The sequence below is a fragment of the Falco punctatus genome (genome assembly GCF_963210335.1).
Source record: "Falco punctatus genome assembly, chromosome: 7".
NCBI lineage: Eukaryota > Metazoa > Chordata > Aves > Falconiformes > Falconidae > Falco > Falco punctatus.
Window position 1 is genome coordinate 30,668,833 of NC_137587.1, and position 15,815 is coordinate 30,684,647.

A 15,815-nucleotide genomic window follows, 5' to 3' on the forward strand; every position below is an offset into this window, starting at 1 on the left:
TATACAGTGGTTAGCTGTAGGATGTCATAAAGACTTCATTCTTTGACCAGGATGCACAACACCTGCACCAGTGAACAGTGGATGAGCATCTCTTCTTCAATACATTCAGTTCTCTGACTCCTTTAATCAACATCCTCACCACAGTGACAGGCAGTAACCTGTAATTCTCAGTACTAAACTATTCCCTACAAAACTATTTTGAACCCCAGTTTAAAGACAGCCAAGTGTCTGAATTCAGTCAGAGCAAGAAGAGACACATAAAACCCACACTATGAGCAATGAAAACATTCTGCTGTGCTCAGCCCTTTCCTAAGATACGGCACCAATTCCAGAAGTTTTATGACCAGCCATTTCTTCAGTGAACCAGTGCTGTTAACAGTTATTAAATGCAATTAGTGACAGATTCTCTTGAACGCTCATGAAATCCCACAGCAAAATGAGTCATTTGCCTGGTTTCAAGAGGGACCTCTCAAGCCAGTAACAGACCTGCAAAGGTGCAACTGCTAAGAGTGAGAAACACAGATGTTGCCTGCTACTACCAGTAACAAGTATTACATACCCAATAAAATAAAATAAGAAAACCACACACACCAAAGCCTGCAGCAAACAATACTCTCTCCCATTTTAAGAGCCTTTACACTATGTTTTTCCTAGTAGCCATCAGCAATCCAGTTTTATGCAGCTGAAAGCTGTGAGAAGGCAACTCTTCAGAAAATTGTTTGCTGATTTGTTCATTAACATCTGAAAATGCAAGGTTACTCAAACTAGGAAAAAGGCTTCATTGCATTTATCCCTCCCAAGTTATGCCTGCTGAAGCACAGATAGGAATTGATCTTTATGGCTCAAATCAAAGCCAAATTCCACCAATAACCCAGTTTGTTCCATCACTCCCAGCACAGACCCTCAACCTAAGAGATCAGGAAAGCCCTAACACTGTGCAGGATACCTGGATTCAAGCTTCTGCATTAGACCAGTCCTTGTTTTCTGAAGTAGTATAATCTGTATTAATATGAATTTTGCTTTAACAAAGATATAAGGTATACAGATATATGAGAAATCTGATATTAGATATAGATACACTAGACAATTTTATGATCTGAAATGTCAACTAGCTTCTGAATATCAGAGTTAATTTTAGTAACCACTTGTGTCACCTTTCTCAGATACAGTTTACAGTACCATGAATTTACATCACCTTCTTGATCTTTCCTGCCCAGTGCAGAGAGGGGCAAGGATTCTTTGATATCTACCAATATCCTTCAGTAAAGCATGAGGTGGCATTTTCCTCATTCTAGGAGACCTGGTCTAGCAAATTCAGTAATTAAGCCATATACTTCATTCGGGTCCATTAAGTGAAATGGAATGTCAAAGGTCAAGGCTAACACTGCATTTTTAGAGCTTTTGTTTCTCTTGAGGAAGCAGCAAATTCACGTTCCTATTGTTTGTCAGGAAATTTTCCCTCCCACTTCCAGTCTGCAACCAAATTTGACAGCATGTTTTCAGTCAGGAAGACACTGCCCTCATTTTAGCTTAAGCTAATGTACAAATACTACTTCGTCAAAGAATGCCCACTACTTCAACCTATTTAAAAACATCTCTAACATTCAGGAGAGAAGGGGCCTAACAACATTTAACATATTCAAAAGCATACATTTGGTTTTTTTTTCACTATGCAACCAACCACAAACAAACCCACACTAGTAAAAGCTACTTATATCAGACACCAAAACACAAGAAACCCTCCAGATACCCAACAAGAGACATTAGTACAGGTGTGAGACATTATCCCTGGCATCAATCAGACCCAGAGCTCTGTCACAGCATAGATGGCCTTAACTTCTCCCAGACTATGAAGAGTTGAAGACTTCACACCACCACATGAAAGGGAATCTCATATTAACATCAAGACCCTGGATTTGCCCTGAAGATGTGATTGTGACAAGGACAAATAAGTTTCTTAGAGAATGTTATCATCACAAAAAAGTTCATCTTATTTAAAAATTTGTTGTAACTACATGTTTTCAAGATCAAACGCAAAGAATGACCAGCCCTCATGACTGCTTTGTTTACATACAGGATATACAGTCCTCAGGCAGCAAGATTCGTAGTACTTAATTTCTGGACTATGACAGGAATATCATTGTTAGGCCTGCTACTGCAAGCCTTAACTACTGTTTACCAATGAAAACTATGTCTTAACCTATTTTGGTTGTTGCTAGCTTTATTGGATTATGATGACGCAGCTGAACAGCTAGGTCAAAAAGACACCAAGCAACATAACACATGATTTTGGATCACTTCTTCCTGAACCTGATTTCTCTCTTCAGATACTGTTAAAAAGAGGTCAGATTATCAGCTCCAAGACAAAGTCACTTGAATTAAAAGCTTTAGAGTACCAACACCTGAAGGACCAGAGACTCTCAGACTGTAAATCTTCTGGGGATGAGGAGAGAAAGACTAGTCCTGTTCCTCTCCTTAAACATGGTCCTTTTTCCTTGTAGACTCCATATACGTTTACACTGCTCAGTGGGTAACAGAGAAACAAACAAGCAAAAAAAACCCTTCAGCTTCTAGTTAAGAGCAAGTGGAATTTCCCCTTAGAAATCACAAGTTTCAGGAATGACATCACATTGCATCAGCATCGCCAGTTCTCAACAATTGAGACACAGGTCAGCTGTCTTCAGAAATATATTAACACCCTCCTACCTCATCTCAAACACGACTTACACACTTAACTTTTCTAGCAGACCACTGGAATTTGCACAGATGAGTCACCACCGCATCTGACAGTTTCAGAAGTCTCTCTCTATTAGGCTTCCCTAAGTCCAGAAGCAGAGTAGTGGCCAGTAACATGAAACAGCAGTAGGCAAGCTCAGGAAAGGAATGGTATCAAAGGCACTACTGTAGTTAAGCATTACATCTCTTCTGTATTTTGAAGACAAAGCCAATACAAAAGTCTCTCCTATGTGTACAGAAAAGATGAAGCATCCAGGATGAGCACACTGACATAAACTCCTACATTTCAGTTGTTTTGTCTATTACATGATTGATACACACAGAGGATTTCAACAGTCCTCAGTGGTTTCAGCCTGGTTTACACTGCACAGCATTCAAATCTGGCAAAACACATGTGAAAGGAAACAGTAGAACAGTTACCCCTCCCACTAAGGAGTCTAAATATACACAACAGTGTGTACACAGAAATTCTATTTAGAGTAACCGAATTCACTCCTGTGGCTTTCCAGCATCATCCAGCATTTATCTTACTCTGCAAAAGAGCTCAGCTGTCACCACCCTGGTTTTAGAGCAGCCACTATTACAGCAGAGGAACACTGACAGTCAGTTCAAGGATGTCACCTAAGAAGTGCACTATTTGTGAGTATGTGCACACTCCTGCACTTCAGTGTCTTAGAGAAGGAGTTCAGAGCAAAACTGCTTTAACACCTAAAAACAGGTACACAGCATAAGAAGTCTACCTTCAAAGTAAGTAAAAATTTGGTTATCTTTATTAGTAGTATAACAATTCGAGGTTTATATCCTAGGATTAAAGACATTTCTTCATAATGATTTACTTGCTAGCAGCCACTTTAAGAGAAGCTTACTTTTTAAAAAAAATTTTTATACCCAGAAGCATTATTGCCTTGCCATTTTAGGAAACCCCTTCACATAACATACCCTACCAGCACAAAAGAGCCCTTTTACCATATGTATCTCCAAGTGCTATGACAGCCTTTGAGCACACTTCTTTTTAGAGACAGGGGCAGGGAAGCAGCCTCTGGCCATGAGAGACAGAGAAGGTAGCTGCATTGTCATTTAATAAGGAAAGCATGGCTAAAAGTACTTTTACACAAACACAATTTCCTCTGTTTCCTGTAGCAAGCTTCTTTTTAAGCTGCCAGCCCCTGCACTAACTGAAACATTATAGCAATCACCACAGATTAACGAGCAGAAAGCAGAAATCTCACCTGATAGTAAGTCTTAATGTTTCTGACTAAGATTGTCAGGTTTTGAACCCGAAGATAGGTGTCATTATTCACGTGCTTGTTGACACGCTGGTTGGTTGGTCGAGGATCTCTATTAAAACAGAAAAAAGAAAATAAAGTATTACTAATTTACTCTGTGCTAAGACCACATCTCAATAATGCACCATTAGGAAAACCCTTAAAAATTCACCCATTAAATACACTAACATAACTATACAGGACACATTACTTTGTGACAGAATGAGCTCATTACCTTTGCACCTACGCATAAGTTGAAGATCTTCCCGCATGCCACAGAAGAACATACATTAAGTTAACCCACACAGCAATTCAGGGCTGCTTCCCTCCTTATTTATTTCCCCAAAGAACAGATCATGTGTAGTTTGTGCACACTAGATCAAAGCAGTCCCTGATAAGGGGTTTATCTTATTCAAATAAAGGGAAGCCTAGGAAAGACTACCATGCCTTCCTTGGCTTTGGAGTTTTATGACAAGAGCAGGGTGTTAACACTTTATTAATGATCACTGTGCAAACTGCAAAACCCAGATATATTATGCACTGAAGGAAAAAGGAGCACTGCACTTTTATTATACCCATATCATCTAACTAGACCTCTCATATACCCACTGTGTCACAAAAACCAGCTCTACTAGGCTTTGAGATATGAACAAAATATAACCATATGCAGAGATATAAGCAAGAGAGGAAATATTTGGTGGAAAGACTTTACAGAAAGAAGCCTGAAATTTTTGCTTGATCTTTAAAGGAAGCAAATCAAAATTGTGCCTTACACTATTTTTTTCTAAAATAAGGAAACATGGGGGGGAAAAGCTGCAAATAATTTAATATGAATGTACACCTTCAGACACTGTGTACACCCTAACATGCTGCACAAAAAGGAACCTGAAAACCTTTATCTGCCAATAGCATAGATCAAAGCCTTGCATTTCCCGTCTAATAAAGAATCTTATCAGCAAACTCCTACACAATCCAAACACCTGCCTCCCAGAGCTCTGCTTTGGCTGTTAATTAAGCCATTCACAGCTCTTCCAGGGCCAAATACTGAACTCAGGCGTTGACAAGAAAATAAAAGAGGAACTGATCCAATATTTATTTTTAAAATCATATCTGCCAAAGTTTACATAGGTATATCAAAGAGGTGGGGCTTTTGGGGGCATGTAGGGTGGTTTGCTGGTTTTTGGTGGTTGGTCTGTTTATTTTTTTAATGCACCACCATCCCAAAGCACCTCTCCAGTGAAAGCAGTGCTATGGGTATAGATATGACAGAATGCATAGATACTCCAGAGAAGAGAGAAAACTGCCTTGTCAGCAGGTAACACAAGACACAGTATTTATGTACCAGGGTTCAAGCAAACTGAAGTACAGATGACCAGAACTGACACTGGTGCAAGCTAGCAAGACTCTACACTGCCTTTACAGCAACAAAGGATTTTGTATACTGATTGGCACCGTAATAAATTATGGGGAGGGGAAAAAAAAAAAAGATAACAAAGAAAGGTAACTGTAACAAGCTTTTAAAGTAAAGCCTGTAATAAGTATTCCATTTCATTGATGCTTGGATACAGGAGTGCAGAAGCCATACCCATACATTGTTTGACAGTATGGGTCTTCAGCAAGACAGCAAGTTGGAGAAGCACAAGTGGCACCTGGGCTTGAACTCGGAGAGTACCTTGCCTTCAGTACTCTCCGAGCAGATGCTGGATCCTGAAGGAAGCTGAATGCTTAGCCTTTTTAGGCAAGGTCACAACCACAAACTAGGAAGCTGAAAGGGAAGAAACGTACAGTAAAGAGAAGCTGGCAAGACAAGGGTCAGCCTACAGTTCTTGTTTCCACATGAAAGCTCACATAGGTGGCACACTACCATGCCACTGCCTGGCAGCAACCCAGGTCTACAGCCAGGAAGAGAACACCAACTGCATAGCAGAGCAATACTCCACGACTGTTCCCAAAACTGCACAAAATGGGGCAAAAATCCACAAAACGCACCCACTGGCCACAGCAAAGGAGAGATTTCTTCAACAGCTGTAGGCTATGTAACTGCAGGACTTGGATGAGGTTTTCAAAAGCCTTAAACAACTCCTCCTTCCCAGACAAGACCTGCTCATCTTTTGTCACAACTGAGCTAGTCACGCATTCCAAGAACATAAGCATTGGCAGGACCAGGCCCTCAGAAGGAATCCTGGAGCTTTTATCCCATCATCTTCATTAAGGGTAACTGGTCGCCCCAAGAGCCTTTAATGCCACTGACCTCGAGGTCCTCTTAATCTGTAGCCAAGCTGCAGCACAGTGTCACTCTGGCAGTCCTGCCTCCTCCCCACAAACAAGGAAGTGAAAAGCTTTGCTGAAAACAGAATGTAGCTTGAAAAAATGGTTTGGATTTCTGAGTACATTTTGTAACAAACTTAGGCAGCACCTCAGCTCACTTCAGAGATGACCCTTTGCGTGGGTGCATATGGAAGGCCAACACAGCCTATGCCTTGAACTACCACAGGGAAAACCAAACTATTTCTTCTCAACAAGCAATATCGCCCTTTTTCTTCATTTGCTACCATATTTTTTCTTAATCCTGGATCTGATAAGCTCAAGTACTAACTACAGATGTCCTAGCCCCACAGCTGAGAACTTGGAGGAGCTACAGAAAGTTGCACTTGGAAGCAGTGGGAGGTCCTGTCACCACAATAAAAAAGATAAATAATAATGAAAAAGAATAAATGTGTCCTTTTTTATTTACCAGGTAAGCTCAACTGAACTGGCAAAACATCTTTTGACCTAATAAGCCCAGAGATGAGCACTTAAAAGAATTAAGTGTTCCAGGCATGTGTTTATTCAGAAAGAATACATTTGTCGCATTTTTCAAGCATTTTCTGCATCAGACCTCAGTCTAGAATTAACCATGTCACATCTAGAATTAACCATGTCATGTTACATGAGGTCAGCTGGATCCACCCCGCTCCTGCTGCCTCCTCGCCACTCACCTGGCTCCAGAGATGGGATGGGGTGTGGGATGTGGAAGGGGTGAGGCACAGGAGCCAGGCTCCTGCGGCAGGAGCAGGCCCAGACCCCCCCGCTGCCTCCCCGGGAAGGGGAGCAGAGCACCCTGCCACCCGGGAGCAGGGTGGCACCCAGGGAAGGAGCTGCCACAAAACCCACAGCCACACACACACTCACTGACCTCAAGGGAAGTGAAAGAAAAAGGTTAAAAACCTAGAGAGATCAAGGTACTCAAAACAGTAGAACCCAAACAGCCTGGTGTACAGCAGGGAAAAGCAGGAAGGAGAAGCAGAGTCCTCAAAAAAAAAGAACCCGACTAAAATTATGCTGTGAGAGAAATTCTGTGTTTAAAGATGTTTCTACCCTAAAGAAAACAGAGCTATTGGTACCACACTCTGCACATTACAGCACCTATTTTGGCTGGTAGAACTTGTTTATGAAGAATTTTAGAGAAAGAAACTCTTTCCAAGGATCACATTGAAAATGTAAAGAGATTTTCTGCAGCACTAACCAGGTAACCCGAACTCCTGTCTGAATGCATCTGAAAAATCCCTGCCCACAACCTCAACGAGTTTCCAGTCCTTTGATGTTTGGTCTTTCCCTTGCACACCAATGTAATGAAAACAACTCTTGTTTTTTCAAGCCACCTACTCCTCAAGATCAAAAAAGTTATCCAAATAAGACTGAGGTGGCACTACCAAGGTGAGACTAAGGGAGGTACTCTGCAAACCAGTAAAAACATCCAAGCCAAATAAACAGAAGGAAAGTCTCAAACCTCACTATATTCCCAAATATTTTAAAGTACTCCTCTGGGCTGCACACCATGACTTTCACAGGAGCACAGGGGATAGAAAGGGTCTGGAGACAGAGGCTAAGTGACAAGTTCAAGCACTTGGGAGCCCTTGAGCCACCAAATAATAACAGTAACAAAAAAAAAAACGTTCCATTTTTAAAACTCAAAATTACAATCCCATTTGAGCAATTTCTGACAAGTAATTCTGATGAGCAAGGGGGAAGCCCACAAACCAGGCTGAAGGGTTATGAGACACCAGAAGGAACTGGCTGTGCCTAGCATGCCCAGCACCCTTCAGCACTTTGTTCTGCAGGTAACTCAACCAAAAATACACCAGCCTTTGACCAGTCTAACTCCCTTACCATCAGGTGGGGTGATGCCACTAAGGCTGGTAGGGTTTCTAAATTGCCTAGAAAATGGTAGAAAAAAGCACCTCTAAATAAGATTTTAAATTGAATGGATGCTATCTTTAACGTTCCGTTATTCATGCCATTTGCTACAAACCACAAGCAGCGGGCACTCACAATGTGACTGTTACTGTCACATGGTCTAAATTTAAGACAACAGAGTGAGAGTACCACAAGCCATGACAGTGGCAATTGAAAAATCTGTTATTGTGCATTTTTATTATGCGGTTTTAATAGAGGCAGTTTTATCAGCTACTTTCCTAATACACATTCCTGTTTGCTAAATGTTGTAACAGAAAAGCAGAGTCTACTATCAATTATAAGAATTAGAACAAGTCAATATAAAAACACTTAGGTACCTGCACATGTAAACTCCCACACCACTTCCCAAATAAAACTTTCTAAAAGAAGTTAAACAGGGCAAATATTTGCTTATGCTTGTAGGTATTATGCCACAGCTGCAACTGTAAAACCAAAGGCAGCCTGTGCAGTGTCACCACATGCTAGTTTCATACCAGGAAGTGACGCACAACCATCTGAAAAAATTAAGAGTTCTTCATAATTTGTCCACAGAGAAGCTCATTACCCTGATAAACATAAATCCATCAGAAACACAGAAGCTCAGGACACAGCAGTTCCACTTCAAAGGTTAACAAACATTTTTGTATGCAGAGTATTCAGCTAGTACTGCACGTCTGCAAAAATCAAAGTGCCCTTCATGCATGATCAGGTTAGGGTATACACTTGGACAGAACACAGGAAAAAGGAAACCACTCATTTATAGAAAAATGACTTGAAAAAAAACGTTTGTCTTGTTTTGAAATGTTAAGTGGGGAAACCAAACGCCACTGTCTGTCTCTTCCTATTAGATTTAACTCATTAAGCAGCTAGGCACCACTACTGAGAAATAAGCAGTCCCTGGCCTCCTTTAAAAAAAGGTCTTGCTTTGTTAGGAATCACCAGCAAAGCCCAACAGCTGCTTACCTACCAGCCACCTCGTGGTCAGAATCTGCCCAACCCCAGGCTGGATTCCCTTCCTCCCCTGTGCCTGAGCAAACTACACGTTATTCAGGGGATTCAGGGCCAGCGTTCCTGGAGGAAGTTCATTTCTGAAGAGGATGGAATAACAGTACAGCCTTATTTTCACCTCCTGTCACAAAGCCAGGAGAGACCTGGCAGGCAGGAAAAGAAATAGATGTCACATATCTCTCTGGTGACACAGCTGCCTTGCTGATACAAACCCACCACCTAAAAAACATTGACACCACAACATCAAACAGTTCGGATACTCTCCACCCACTCTTAAGTTACCAGACAGCATTCGAGCAAAATCCAACCTATTACAACAGAAACTAGAGGCTGACTGAACTTGTATAGCCCACTCGCACCTCAAACAGCTAAAGCCTTACTTTCACTAGCAATCTCCACTCAACGGGTATATCTGGATTTCTTCACACATCCACCTGTCTTTTTGGCCATGGATTAAACTTAAAATCTGCTTAGCTGCAGGACAACTCATTTTAAATAATGGAATTCCCAAGATTTTGGCTTTCAAAATATTCACCAAAGAAACTTGTTGATCTGCAACAAAATACTGCATCGCATCTGGTGTTGGGATGCAAGCTCATATGCCCATGTTATTTGTGTTCCAGTGAGCAGGCAAGGACATTTAACCCAAAACACTAAAAGCAAAGTAATAAATGAGCGAGGACACAGCCATCCACACCAGGAGCCCAGCTCTTTCACTCTGCTACCCCCTGCTCTCTGCCTGTGCACGCATCTGTGCTTTCAGGCAATCAACACCATCACCACATGGCATATCAAATTCTCACAGATTTATCAAAGGCCCTTATTTAATACAATTTCAGCAGGAAGAAATCTCAAGCCAAGCACTCTGACTGACAGTCGTCTTCAGGGACCAGAACTTCAAAAACCAATGAGCAAGCATTTTAAAACACATATTTATTTTTTCTATTCTGAAAGCTTTGTGGGGCAGAAACACACCTTGCAAGGCTTTCCTGATTTACAGGCAAGCAGTAATTGCATTGCAATTTCTAAAGGTTAAGTTAGGAAAAAGTGAAGGTCATAGTCAGCACCTCTCCTGAGCACCTTGCTGGGTTGGGATACTGTAATCTTTCATAAAGCTCTCGGCAGAAAACTTGGTTTCAAGCTCCTGAGACTCCATTAGCAGCACTGCCAAAGCTGCCTAAAAAGAGGGGGAGGCCTAACTGCATATGATGGGACAGTTTCCTACTCCACATTGCTTGTGCTTCCCCCGCTTCCTGCAACTCTGCTGGCAGAGATGGGTTGGAGGTTTTTTGGTTGTTTTGTTTTGGTTGTTTTTTTGGGGGGTTGTTTTTTGGTTTTTTTTTCGGGGGGGGGGGGGAGGTGGTGCAAAAAAAAAAAAACCAAAACACCACAACTTATTTACCTGTCTGCTTAAGGCCAGTAAACATGCCAGAGCATTTCTCCAGACACATGATATCCAAAAAAAATGCCAACTAGTGTCACTGCACCCCATCAGCCCATATGCTTGTCTTCTTATTTCAATGAGATCCTATCATTTACTCCTTGTCCCCAGAGCATTGCTATGTTGCTCCACAGACTTCAATAATGTAATGTCTCCTTAGATATATTTCGGTGGCCAAATAAAAAACATTTCAGTTTGCGTACACCACCTGACAAAACACATCACTCTTAAGAATGCCACAGTAATTCGAAAGTTACGTAACTTCAGCCTATTTAGTAACAAAAAAATCAAGAGCAACTGAGTATCAAGTTCAATTTTCTCATTTTGAAATAATAAGATTCTCTCACATGTTAGATAAGACTGGTAGTTTAGTTAACCTGCAGCAGACTCAACTTACCAAACTATCCAGGAACAGCTGCAGCTATCTCCATGCCAAACACAACGATCATAAATCAAAACCTCATTTCTCACATCTTGGGAAACTACAAGTCTGGATCGGAATGCTCATACTCAAGCCTAATTTGAAGAGAGTTATCTTTTTGAAGTGTAACTACTCCTTGAGAAATGCTGGAAATTGTCTTCTCTTTACATCAGGCTTCCATCCTCACTAACATTTACCACCACTAGCTTGGTATCTCCAAGTGGGCCGACTGATCTGGACACTGTTTCAAATCATGCATCTCCACTAGCTTTGCTAAATTCTAGTTCACAACTTCTCCATGTTAGTAACATCAAAGCAGAAGAAAATCTTGATTACCTTTTCAGGTGGACTAGCCAGGTACCAGAAGATAAAAAACTTGCCAACTTGAGTGGGTGGGGCACAGGTTGCCAAGATTATTTTTTTTTTTTTTTTTTTTTTAAGTTAGACTCTAATATTGAATTCTTCATTTAAGTGCTTGGACTTGGCCTGACATTGCAAATCACTGGTCGAGCTTCAGATTGATTTAATTCACTTAAAAGAGTGTAGTGACAAAATGGAGTGATTCCCAAAGTCTCCTCCCCTGTAAGTCAAATACTTCTCCCTACAAACTCTTCTACCAGTCACATTTCAGAATATTTAAAAGCAAATACAGAGATGACAGAAAACTGTCAGGATCTGCATGCAGAAGACCAGCAATGGGAAAAAATGTGGTTAAAAATAGTACAAGTTGATCGATCAGCAATTAAATGTTACAGTATTTTCAGTGTTTGCTATTTTAACCTTTTTTATAAAGTTTCCTCCAGACATCTCCTCACAGTGCTGCCCGAAAGAGGTATCGCTGAACTCGGTGGGTTTTTTTCTTAGATTTTGTATTTAACATGAAAGTTCACACGAGATACTTCAGATGAAATCCTCCTAGTAAAGCTTCATATGATGAAGTACTGTCACATACCTTCCCCTAAAGCATATATGAACTACTAGGAAAAAGTAACTGCCTGGGGGGAAAAACAAACCAACAAAAGAGCAAAACCCCACATACCATCAACAACCTTGAAAAGTGTTAAAGCAGATTTTACAGAACTGGATTAGGTTTTCTTTTCTTTCGTTTTTGTTAAATTCAAAAAGCAACCAAAAGGAAAAAAAACCGCAAACCGGGAGCTTTCGGGCCCCCCCGCCCCCGGTCCCCCCAGCCTGCCCGCCGCGACAGCCTCCCGAGCGCACCACAAAGGCGCTGCCCGGCCGGGGGGGCGGCACGCCGGGAGGACACGGCCGAGCGCCGGGCTGCCACCCCCCAGCCCACTCACATTTGCAGCATGATTTTGTTCAGGACGACGCCATCCACTAGGTCCATGTAGACGCCGAGATTGTCCTCGTCCCCGCTTCCCAGGGCCCCGAAGGTTTTCACCTGCCGGGAGGAAGGACAGCGGGGTTGGGGGGATGGCGGGAGGGCCCGGCCGCCCCACGCCGGGCCGCGGCCGCCCCGCCGACAGCCGCCCCGCCGCCCCGCTCCGCTCACCCAGGTCACCAAGGGGCTCTGCAGGAAGAGCTCCAGGAGCTCGGAGACGGTCACGTCCATGTCGCCGGGGCCCGGCTGGCGGCGGCGGCAGGCTGCGGGAGCGGGGCCGGCTCACTCGGGAGACAAAGGCGCGGAGCCCATGGCCCGCCGCCCCGCTGCCCGCCGGGCTCTGCCTACAGGGGGAACAATGCGCGGCGGCTCATCGCTCCCCCGCCCCCGCGCCGGGGGGAGACGCGGGGCCGCTCGCCGCCGCTGCCGTCCCTCCTCCCGGCAGCAACAGGCCGGTTTCCACCGCGCCGCGCTCGCCCTGCAGCCGCAGGAGGGGCCGCGAAGGGGGGAGGGGGGGCAGCCGCCCGAGACCGGGGGCGAAGGCGCAAAGCTCCGGTGGGGCGGCTCCGTGAAGCTCCTCTGCACCGCTCCGGCCGCCACCGCGGCGCTACCTGTGGTGGGGCGCGCCCTGGCCCCAGCAATTAGACCCGGGCCGCGGTAGCGCCATGACGGGCACGGCCCGCCGCGAATGAGAGGTGCGGAGAGGGTAGGCGCCGGCCAATGGGCGGCGCCCCTGGGCGGCCGCGGGCGGGACGCGTGCGGGGCTGGGGCGAGCTGCCGGTGGTTTCCCGTGCACTGCCCGACCCGGCTGCACCAGCCTGTAGCGTCTCCCGGGAGCGGCCGCCCCGCCCCCGCGGCGGCGAGGTCCCCGGGCTCAGAGCTGGGGGGGCGGGCGGACGCGGGAGGTGGGAGGCAGGAGCGACCCTGCTCTGCCCTCGGGCTGCACCTCGTTCCCCCGTTTGAACCGAGGTGGCGGCGCGAGCGGCTCCGGGACCGCGCCGCGGGGTGTGAGAGCTGCGCGCCCGCTCGCAGCCGTCGCTCGGAGCCGCCAGGCTCTGTGCGCTCCTCCGCGGGCAACGCGGGTGCGGGACGCTGGCGCGCGGCTTGGAACTTCCCGCTTTAAAAAGCGCGAGAGTGCCCGCGTGCCGGCGGGCTGCACGGGGCACGGCGCGCAGCACGGGGCATAGCAGGCGCGGCGGGCTGCACGGGGCGCGGCGGGCTGCACGGCGGGCTGCACGGCGCACAGCAGGCGCGGCGGGCTGCACGCGGCACACAGCACGCCGTGCCAGCGCCCGGCTGCAGCGCGGTAGCGGGAAAGCCGAGAACGGCGGGAGGCGCGACCTGTTGCGTGCGCGCCTGAGGCGAAGCGCAGCGAGGCGCTGGCGGGGCCCCTCAGCGCCGCTTGCCCGAGGCGCGGCAGCGTTACGGGTGTCGCTGTGGGCGGCCTGTGCGGCCCAGTGCCTTCCTGCGGGCGCGGAGTCTTCTCTGAGGGGACAGAAAGGAAAAAAGAACCCCAGGTAATCTGGGAGATCGCTGCCTCGTTTATCCCCGTCTCCGATTTGGCGTAAATATCATTTATATGTATGTTTATATGTAAATATATATTTTATGTATAAATATATATTATATATGTGTAATCTAGCCATAAAGCCGAGCCGTTGCGCGGTGAGGTTCGGCTTTGTCAGGGCCGGCGTTTGGCGGCGTGCTTCGCTCCTCACAGGCGCAGCCATCGCGACACCGCTTCGCCTCCCGCGCGTCGCCCTGAGCAGGCGGGCGGGCCGTGCGTGTCTGCGGATCGGCTGAGGGGCGGACATCTGTTGTTTTGCCCGAGGGACCCGAGCAGTTTGCAAGCAGTCTGTCCCCAAGCGACAGACGCCGGTGTTCCTCGCCGTGGCCTGTTTGTCCCGCTGAGGGGCGGTGTTAATGACAGGCTCCCAGAGGATCCTGGTTTTAGGCAGCCCTGTACGTAATCGAGGACCCTGCGCCTTCTGGTAGCATCGGTCACCGATACTCCGATACAGGAGTGAGGTCGGACTTCGTGTTTGCTTCTGACCGGCTCTAAGAGGGCAGAAAGGGACACTTGCCACCACGGGAGAGGGTGCTGTGTGCCTGTATGGCTCCGCGGCTGCCCCTGCTCCCCCGCAGCCCCTCGGGTCCTCCCGGGTACCCCCTCGGGTCCGCCCGGCGGGGGAAGCTACTGCGTGCTCCTTGAAGAAAGCAAGAGCAGCCCGGGCTTCGGGCTTCTGATTTGCATTTGGATGGATACCATTATTGCACGGGAATGGCCCTAAATTAGCTGGTGAACTTGCTATTCGAGGCATGCGATTCAGTTTTAATCCTCAAACGTGTAGACCGGGGCAGGGTAACTCCTGGCTGCGAGCTGGAGCTGCCCACCTGAACTGCCGGTACAGCTGTTTTCCTATGACCGACTTAGGAGGATGTACCGGGAAGGTACAAATAGCTAAATTAACTCTTTGTTGTGCGAGTCGTATAGTCCAAACATTTCTGAACCTGGAAAGAAGGAAGGTTTGCAAGGGAAACATCTGTTGCGGTTGGAAGGAGAAACAGGTAAGGTTGTGAGCGCAGCAGCTGCTGCTCAGGTGTGGAGATAGAAAGAAGGATGGTTAATAATTTCTCAATTCGGAGAGATGGACTGCTATATTTTAACTTCGTGAAGCCTTATGATCTATTTTGTGAACAGATTTCATTAAATAAAATTTTATAAGCTGTTACTGCAGTACTTACAACAGAGGATGGGTGTGTTGATCAACAGAGTCAAAAGAAAAAGAACTGAATCTTTGAAAAATATATAGTCCCCTTCAGAGAAGATGGAATACAAATACAAGAATGCTTTCCTAATTTTCACAACTTGGATGCAACTCATTTGTAGGAGTACACCTCCACAAACTCCTGAAATTAAGCAACATTTGCGTGGTTCAATCTAGGTGTGCCAGTAGCGAGGTAATCAAAAGGGAGGGCACATCATGGAACATGATTACAAAACCCGAACTTCCTATCCAGGAAGTCCTGCTGGGGATGCTATTAGGGGCCAAATGCTCACACGATATTCAACGGTACTGTCTGCGTTACAGAAAATGTTTGGCCTCTAGCAGTAGCATAGCAGGTACTGGAGGTGCAGCCACAGTAGCAGGACTGGGGTTGGGGATACCGCTGGGACGGCGATGCCGCCGCGGCGGGCAGGGGCCGGGCGCCCTCTGCCGGTCGCGACAGATGTCGCAGGAGGCGCGTCCCGCCTGGGCCGGAGCGAGGGAGAGGGGCTGCGGCGGGCGGCTGCGTTCTCACCTCGTGCTGAAAGCACAACGGCAGGAAGTAACATTTGCCGGTTGGAAAAGAGGTACCACTAGCCTAGCGTGTAAAAACACC

The 15,815-nt window shown here is 46.1% G+C and overlaps 1 protein-coding gene across 2 annotated transcripts in view; it reads right to left on the reverse strand.

The window, feature by feature from the left end:
- The window catches only part of CCDC88C (coiled-coil domain containing 88C), a 101,989-nt gene extending 88,968 nt beyond the window's left edge, over positions 1–13,021 (reverse strand). The window contains exons 1-3 of one of the 2 annotated variants that reach the window (XM_080396687.1): positions 12,603–13,021; positions 12,391–12,491; positions 3,966–4,074 (exon numbers count right to left, since the gene is read on the reverse strand). In XM_080396687.1, coding sequence (XP_080252813.1) covers positions 3,966–4,074; positions 12,391–12,491; positions 12,603–12,662 — 270 coding nt within the window. In that variant the 5' untranslated portion in view covers positions 12,663–13,021. The remainder of the gene's footprint in view (positions 1–3,965; positions 4,075–12,390; positions 12,492–12,602) is intronic. The other variant, XM_080396688.1, reaches the window with a different exon arrangement.
- Between the last annotated feature and the right edge of the window lie 2,794 nt (positions 13,022–15,815).